The 9065-nt window shown below is 36.3% G+C and overlaps 1 protein-coding gene across 1 annotated transcript; it reads left to right on the forward strand.

Annotated features, from left to right (window-relative positions):
* The first annotated feature begins 296 nt into the window (after positions 1-296).
* C6H9orf57 (chromosome 6 C9orf57 homolog) lies at positions 297-7015 on the forward strand. The gene is made up of 3 exons (XM_060299970.1): positions 297-387; positions 4083-4238; positions 6891-7015. The coding sequence occupies exons 1-3, from the start codon at positions 297-299 to the stop codon at positions 7013-7015; spliced, it is 372 nt and encodes a 123-aa protein (XP_060155953.1).
* Positions 7016-9065: the final 2050 nt, after the last annotated feature.

Raw genomic sequence — 9065 nt, forward strand, 5'->3', positions numbered from 1 at the left:
TTATTCTAGAAACGTTATCTATATTATTTCCTATTTTTCAATTCAGGGAAATTATTAAGGGAGGGAATGGTATTTGATAATAAGAAGACAGCTAAACTTAAAATGTTCTGGAACTAAGAAAAGTTTTATCGTGAATTTTTGACATAGACAGGTACATTGTTTTTCCTCCTTCACAAAATGAATTTCTTTATAGTTTCTTAATGAAAGAAATAAACTTATTTAGTGATTTCCCTTTTTATAACAGCTAACAAATGTACAACTTCATTACTTCCCTAGGAAAGATTTAATGGTGGTACATGTCTTTCCATCCATCTTTTTTGGCTAGAAATCTTAGAATGAGAAGGATTGTCTTCGGTGGTGCTTTTATCTTATTCTGCCTCTTAGGTGGTAAGTCATTAAGAAAACATAAATCAAAAAAGAGGAAAAATTACTCAAGAAATTGCAGAATTACAATATAAGTGGAGGGTGGCCTTAAATAAAGTACCAAAGGTCCTTAAAACAAAGCCTGAGTAAACCCTTAAATAACAATGAGCTAACGTTTATTCAGCATTTACTATATGCCAGGTACTGGTCTAAATATTTTATTTGTATTAATGCACTGAATCCACATGACAATCCTATGAGTTAAATGCTTTTATTTCCCATTTTATACATGAGTAAACTGAGCTGGTAGATGGTGGCCCACATGTTGCTATTATTATCATTAAGCTGGAACTAATCAATCTAGGCAGGAAGCCCTTATAAATATGACCCAAAAAATAAATTAGACCAAATAAGCATAGACAAGGCTCTCCCAGCACTTTTTCTATGTGCTCATCACCACCAACTATAATATTCCTTCATTTATAAAAGAACCACATAACAGAGAGCTTTCAATCCCTTTTACAGAATTCCTAAGGTCCTTCAAATTAGGTAGATGTTCATGAAGGTAATATCTCCAAACAGGCATGTTTAAGCACATGGGAATTCTCCTTCCCAATGGAATGGTAATATGGTTAATGAAGATGGCTGCTCTATGCTGAACCCAGGGGTTAACAGGGCAGGGTTTCTTAGAGTCAGAAGATTTAATGTACATATGAGTCACCTGGGGATCTTGTTAAAATGTACAATCTGATTCAGCAGGTCAGGTGTAGGGCCTGAGAGTCTGCATTTCCAACAAGCTTCAAGTGATGCCAATGCTGTTGGTCTGGAGACCACATGTCAGTAGGAAAAATCCAAAAGATATCCCAGAGGTAAATAAAATTCTAATACTGAGACTTAGAGACTTTTGGTACCTAATACTGGGATCACCATCTCAACTGCCTCAAGTGTTTGGTCAGATAATATAAATGGGGGGGGGGGGGGGGGGGCGGATCACCCAGTAACAAAACCAGAGGAGGGCAGCCAGTACCCAGCTGACATGGAGAAAGGAGAGCCGAACAATGCCAAATCTGATTCTTCAGGAGAAGCCAGATATTCAGGTTTGCAGGAAAACTCTCCCAACTTTTAAATGTTAACATTGTGAAAGCAGTATGCAAGTTAAACCGACCAGGTCTAGCCCCTGGACCACTTGTTTGTAGTCTCTGCTTCCCACACTACCCTCAATACTACATACAATGCGCAATAGAGTTTTCATTACCCCTTGCAGAAAGGGCAGGAGCAAACTCAAACTGCTTGGGTCTCTGCTGCATTTTAAGTCTTTACACTTCTCTTCTGTAAAGAATGTGGAAGGGAACATAGGAATAGATGAAAAATTTCAAGAGAACATCTTCCCTGTCTTGGATATCATGAAAAAAATGACTCAGGAGATTGCATTAATTTTGTTGAATACACAGGGAAGATGTGAGGGTAAAAGAAGAAAATTCAGCATAAAGAGAAATTTTGAAGTAAGGAGTGTCCATGAAGTAAGGGATGGTCATTTTAAAAAGATCACCATCATCATGATTTATAATGTTTAAATAATTACATATATATTTATAATATGCATTTGAGTAATTAAATACAGTCTGTTAGATTTTCCCCACAATAAGATCATGAAGTAGAATAGGATACTTCAGAATTAATCATGTGAGGAGACTATTAATTTAACATAAAACCTGAAACTTTAAATTTCGTTGTCAAATTGGAATGTACCATATGTTAGTTATATTAATAAAACCAACAATAAATTTTCAGACAAAAAGACTGGAAGAAAGGAAATGGATCTGTGAACGTATTTATAAGTGTTCATGCAATGGGACATATACAGTCAGCAGAAAGACCTAAAAGTTAAGGCATCGCTTTCAGCTGTAGTAAAGAATGTCAGGGCCAAGATTTTAGGGAGAAGGCTGTGGATATTGGGTGTGGAATCAGAAGGAAGAAGGACCATCTGAGAGGGAAAGAAAGAAACTAGAGCAGATCTCATCCAGGAACACAGTCCAGGGGCCTTAGGCATGGCAGAGAAAGATCTGGCATCATATAAGCTCTCCACTTGGGGGGGGGCACTGGCACCAAGGTCTGAGCTATGTAGTAGATCACTAAGGACAAGTTATAAATTGAGAAATCACGAGTCCAGGAGGAAAACTCCCTTAGGCATGACTTGAAGAAGCAAGCAGCCCTAGTATTCTGGGCAGGAGACTGACCCTGAATCTTGGAAGAGTCAAAATCTCCAGCAACAAGAAGGTGACATCAGAGGGTTTGGGATACACAGAGGTAGGCAACTTCAGTGACATGGTGTGCTTGCTAAAAGCAAGGGGTTTGGATTTCAACAGACCTCTTTCAACTCCTGTCTCCACCACTGGAGTGAGCTACTTAAAATCTTAAGGCCTCAGTTTTCTTTTACGTGAAATGTGGGCAACTATGATACCTGCCTGAAAGATTTATTGTGGGAAATGTAGATTGTTTAGCAGAATCCTTGGCATAAGCTTAGTTCTTTAAAATATATTTGCTGGTTGATCATTGATTATGGATTGAAATTCTGTCATGCTCAATGAGAAAACCAATGTGATATTTCCAAAATATCTTTAGATGAGTTTGAAGCTGGGGAGAATAGTCAACAGAGGTTAATTAGCCTCATCAGCCAGACTATTTTCCATTAAAAGTGATCTCTTCTAATCCCCAATATGTCGGAGATATAAAATACATTGCACAAAATGTTTAGTAAACTCTTCTTTAGAGTTAACTAGTGAATAGGAGTGGAACAGCAATGGTTTTCATATATTAGAAGATTGGAACTATGAACTTTAAGACAAATTTCAGCTCAATTTCAGAAGAATTCTTTAACAGTCTGCACTGGTTTAATCATGATGAGCTCTCCATCACTAGCCAAGGCCGCCTACAGGGGTTATTATAAAGGAGATTCCTGAATTCAACAGAACCAGTGGTTCTCAAAAACTGGTCCAGACATCTACATTCAGATCACACGCCCTCCACTGTTTCTGGATATCTAAAGTACGGATTCCTGGGCCCCACCTCTTATTGATTCTAACTCAGGTTCTGTGGAGGCTGTGGAAATCTGTGTTCATTTTAACTGCTTAAGTGAATCTGATGCATAGTCAGATTTGGAAAGTGATCTTCCACTTAATGTCTTCCAATCTTATCTACGTTGACCAAGGTCAAAAATCTCTGGGCTATTTCTACATAACCAAAATAAATAACACTTTTAAGCCACTGAGTTTGCGTATTGAAGATTACCAATACGTAAATATTAATCAAAAAACCATAAATACAGAGAACCTACTATATATAATGTTCTTCCTTAGACATGGAAATGAAGACCTAACAGTGGATATATGGCTGAAATTAAATATTCTGGCTAAATAACTTTGGTTTGATTTAATTAGGCTCTGAGAAACTGAATACATTTTAACCAACTAACTTGTTTAGCCCACCTGGCTTCATTTTTTTATTAGTATCAGTTCAGAGTGCTTCCAGTTCTTTAATGTAGCATATGTTATGAAATTTCCCCTATTAAATTCTCCAAATAAAAATATTTTAAATTTATGTGACTTTTTAGAATCAATTTATAAAATATTGCATACTTTTTAAAGTTGAAAATCATTGCTTTATTTTTGGATTTCTCTTTTCTCTCTGTCTTTTTTTCTGGCTCTGGTGTCCATCTCTAGTTTTCCCTTATTTTTTCTGTCCTGTATTTGGAGGTGTTGGAGGTGTGATTTGTAGATCATGCAACCTCTCAATCCCCTTCCATGGATGTCTTTTGGACTTTGGAACCTGCAGAACAAAACCTGGACAGTATTGTATAAAAGAGGTCCATATTAAAGGTAAGTCATAACACTTTAAAAACATTTAACTAAAATAAGCACAGGAAAACTCCTTATGTAAGAGCAAACATTCACTGAGCATTTACTACATGCTATACTAAGGGCTTTACCTAGATTACATCACACCAATAAATCAATGATATGAGCTGGATCTTGTCGCTATTCCCAAAGATAAGAAATCTGAGGCATAGAAAGATTAAGAAATTTGCATGATGTTACACAGTTAAGGAGTGTTGTAGTCTAATTCAAATGTGAGTACTTCAGAGCACACATTTCTAAAGAAATCTATATACTGCCTCATTCACACCATTCACATCCTCACAAAAAATTAATACATAATTTCCCTCGAAGTGCAGGGCTCTGTGTAATCACTCAGGTTTAATGCCCAGGAAGCTGGCCTTGTCCACATGGATTAAAGAGAGAAACATAAAAATCCAAATGAAGAAAACATTAGAAGAAAATATTGAAGAACATATTTTAAGCTTGAAAGAGAGGAGGCCTCCTTAACATCCAAAAGACAAAAATCATAAAGGAAATGATAAATTTGAATATATCAGTATTTTAAAATTTATGAAATGAATGATAACCCCAAAACTATAAAAGATAAGGAAAAAAACTGGGCAAAAATAATTGGGAAATAACAAGAAAATATTAATATCTACCCAGAATAAAGAACTTCTAAAAAACTCATTTTTTAAAAGGCCAACAACCAAAAACAAACAAACACACTTGTTAAAGACATAGAAAGGCAATTTTCAGAAGAGGAGATATAAATGACTTAACCTAAAAACATAAAAAGCAGCTCAACCCATCAGTAAATATCAAAGAAATGCAAACTACAGAAATAATATTTTTAACCCATCAGATTGCTAAAAATTATGAGTTTTATAATATCAAGGGTTGTGACAATATGGGAAAATGGGAACTCTCATACATTTTCTAATGACAGTTTAGATTGGTTTGACTTTTTTAAAGACAATTTGTGAATTTCAGTTAAAATTTTAAATGAGCACAGTTGTCTACAAAGCAATTTATTTCCTGGCATCTACTTCAGAGAAATACTTACATGTAACACAAAAAGGCATGTATCAAGGTTATCACTGCAGCATTATGTTTAATAGTAAAGTAATGGAAATGATCTAAATGTTTGTCTATAGGTGTTAAACTATGATATATTCAGACCATGGATTGCTATGTAATACTTAGAATGAACCAGATCCTTTTGTTAACATGAAAAAAATCTTTAAAACGTTGTTGAGCAGAAAAAAAGTCAGTTGCAAAACAGTACGTATAGTATGCCACTTATGTATAAAAATCCACAAAGCAAAACTCTAAATTTCTCTATGGAAATGGAAGCAGAGAAAAAAAATTAGAGGAAATCAAAGTCAGTTGGGAGAGAGGAAGAAAATTTGGGGTCATGTCTGCTGGGGTTTTGGTTTTAAGAGGGTTACTTGAGCTTTGTTCAACCTATGTCCGCTCTCTGAGCCCCAAGTTCCCTCTGACTCTCACCCATACCAGTCAAGAACCCTTTCCTTATTGAAGAGGCAAGGGGCCAAGCCCCCCTGGAGCCAGGAAATGTTAGCTCTCAGTGATTTCTCTTCCTGAAGGTGGACAGATAGCCATCTAGTCAACTTACCATAAAAACTCTGCACATAAGAAAGAGCTTGGAAGCTTATACAGCAAAATCTTGACAATAGCTCTTGGTTGGCTCAAGGACCTGGAATAACTACAATGTTGTGGGAAGAGCAGTTTCCTAACATGACAAGTCTGCCACTGCATGCTGATGCAAAATAAATACCACTGGAACTTAGGCTTGATGGTTTTACCAATAGTTTGTCAACACTATTGACATTTTGGCAGGATAATTCTTTGTTATACAGGGATATTTTGTGTATTGTAGGATATTTAGCACACTGCTGGCCTATACCCACTACATCCCAGTAATATCTTCCAAGTTGCAGCAACAAAAATGTTTATGGGCATTATCTAATGTCCTGGGGTTGGGGAGCAAAATCGCCCACAGTTGAAAGGCTACTGTTTTCTCAAGTTTCCAACTATGTTTTGCTGCCTTTAGAGAATTGCTCATTTGTGTTCTCCCCCATACAATTGAAACTGGGAATGCTAAGATTACAGGACATTGTTGTCACTTATTTTGCACTTTTGCGTATTGTCCACATTTTCCACAGTGAACATGCATTACTACTTGTAATTGGGGGAAAATTAAATGAGATCTACAACACACCTCCATTCCTAAAAAGCACTTACACATCTAAATGACCCTTCTGTGGATTCAGCCCTTTGAATACCTCATGACCTGGTAAAACTGGGGGATGATTATTAGGGAGTTTCTAAAAAGCTAACATTTCAAAAATTTCTACACAGAAACTGGCAATTGCATAGCTTTATGAACTGAGTTTGAAAGCTATTTTGCTTTACAATTTCAAAGCTTTTGTATTGCAATGCACACAACTAGAATAACTTTAGGTGGGAGTTCTTAAAAGGCAAGATGATTGTATCCTGGTAGACCTAGAGTTTTTGCTTTGTTTTCCTTTGTCTTTGTTTTTTTAACCTGTTAGTTATCTGAAGCAACTGAGGCCGGGTAGGTTGTACCTGCCAAGGGATTCATCTACCATGACCTCTTGTTTCCCCCAGATGGAATTCAATGGTATTCAGTTCAAGGCTGCACAGAGAGCCAAGATGAGTGCTTCAAGAGAATCGTGACAACTTATGAAATTCACTCTACTCACTGCTGCCATCGTCCTTTGTGCAATTTCTGATCCAGGGGCCCATATCCAAATTGCTTGACTGATCAGTCAATCTCAGAGCCTGAACTCGTCATCCCAAGACAGCAGCTACCATCAGTCAGCTTTCTGCAAAAGTCTCAGACCTGCAGGTTGTAGGAGTTATTGTCTGAAACCAGTTTGGGCTTTCAAGATGCCCAGTTTCTCAGCCACCAGTCCTAACTCATCTCAGAAACATCCTTTCCAGCACAATCTTTCTCTTCTCTTTTTTATTTCCCCTTTCAATGATTTCAAAGCTACAAAGAAGTAAAAACGTGAGTGACTCTCTGAGTCAAATTATACATATCATCTCTAGTTCACTAATTTTCCTAAATATTTCCATATTGCAAAATACAGTTTCAAATTAATTGTATCACAAGATACCAAGTGACCTGAAAGGGTTCATTTGGTTTCCAAAGCAAACTGCCTTGCTCTTTCAGGGCAATTTATTGTACTGGAGAAACTGATTTAACAAACACTGCAGGAAAAATAAGCCAGGAATTAGCAAACCAGGCCTGTAAGAACTACGAACCCAAATGGCAAAGGGCTCGAGAAGGTGTGAGGGTTGGTACTTATTTTTCCCATCTGTGTTAGGATTTGGCAAAATACTGGATTTCCATACTTTAACCACGCCTTCGTGCTTTGGCTAATCTAGTTTTGGCAGATCAAGCATTTCAACGGAAGCAGGGAAATGGATTTCCATCCACAAGGAATTTTAAAGAGTTATGAATATACTCTGAACTACATTTCACATTTTTTAATGTGCCACATATTCAATTATTCTCATTCAATGCCTTACTTTTGCAACTTCAAGATTGTTGTGTTTTAAAATTTAAAGTTGTTTTTCTCTGTATTTCTAGGAGTTTGAGAAATTCAAATGGTAAGTAATAAATCTCAATAAAAACTTTTTTATTATTTTTTCACAGAACCTAGGACAACATCCTACACACAGTGGACTTTCAGCAAATGCTTTTCTATAAACTTTGAAGTAAAACAAGCATTTTAAAAAAGCCCAAGGAGACTAGACATTTTCCTCCACACTCATTTTACCCATGTTCCTTAGACCACATTTCTGAAACTACAAAAAAAAAAAGTTTCTTCATCCTGAGATTTAAATACATTTGCTACTATTCTATCACTCTATGCATCAGCTACATTGGTAAACAGTGGTTATCCTAAATCAGTGAACTTCATTGAGATTCTACTTCTATTTTTCTTGTTTTTTAAATGTAACTAATGTTATTACCCAATATATTGGAGGAAACAAATGACAAGATCAGATCATCAGTGACTAACTCCAGGAAGCTTTGCAAGCTTAACTCACAATCCAAGTGATGTAGTGAGAAGAGAACTACGTTGTTTGCTTTTTTGATATTGAGCTGCATGAGCTGTTTGTATATTTTGGAGATTAATCTCTGTCAGTCGCATCGTTTACAAATATGTTCTCCCATTCTGTGGTTTGTCTTTTCATTTTGTTTATGGTTTCCTTTGCTGTGCAAAAGCTTTTAAGTTTAATTAGGTCCCATTTGTTAATTTTTATTATTTTCATTACTCTAGGAGGTAGATCCAAAAAGATATTGCTGCAATTTATGTCAAAGAGTATTCTGCCTAAAAAAAGAACTAGGAAGCGGGGTGCTGGTATTTTGTGTCACTAATTAGCTGGTAACCTTGGCAAGTCAATTTGGTCTTCCTGCACCTCATTCTCCTCATGGGTAAGATGAAGAAGATTGGATCACATGATCTCTCAGATCCCTTCAAGTTCTAACATTAAAGGCATATCTCAGAGATATTGTGGATTCGGTTCCAGACTGCCACTAATGCAAATATTGCAATTTAGAGAGTCACATAAATTTTTTGGTTTCCCAGTGCGTATAAAAGTTATGTTTACGCTATACTGTGGTCTATTAAGTGTACAATAACATTATGTCTAAAAAAAAATGTACACACCTTAATTAAAAAATACTTTATTGCCAAAAAATGCTAACCATCATCTGAGCCTTCAGCAAGTCATAATCTTTTTGCTGGTAGAGGAACTTGCCTCCATGCT

This window comes from Globicephala melas, chromosome 6 (genome assembly GCF_963455315.2).
Source record: "Globicephala melas chromosome 6, mGloMel1.2, whole genome shotgun sequence".
Classification (NCBI taxonomy): domain Eukaryota; kingdom Metazoa; phylum Chordata; class Mammalia; order Artiodactyla; family Delphinidae; genus Globicephala; species Globicephala melas.

Excerpts from the sequence above, each read along its gene's own strand:
- C6H9orf57 (XM_060299970.1), top strand. The coding sequence starts at position 297 with ATGTCTTTCCATCCATCTTTTTTGGCTAGAAATCTTAGAATGAGAAGG. Across the intron at positions 388-4,082 it reads CTTATTCTGCCTCTTAGGTG|TTTTCCCTTATTTTTTCTGT; the intron begins GTAAGTCATTAA and ends GTCCATCTCTAG. Across the intron at positions 4,239-6,890 it reads AAAAGAGGTCCATATTAAAG|ATGGAATTCAATGGTATTCA; the intron begins GTAAGTCATAAC and ends TGTTTCCCCCAG.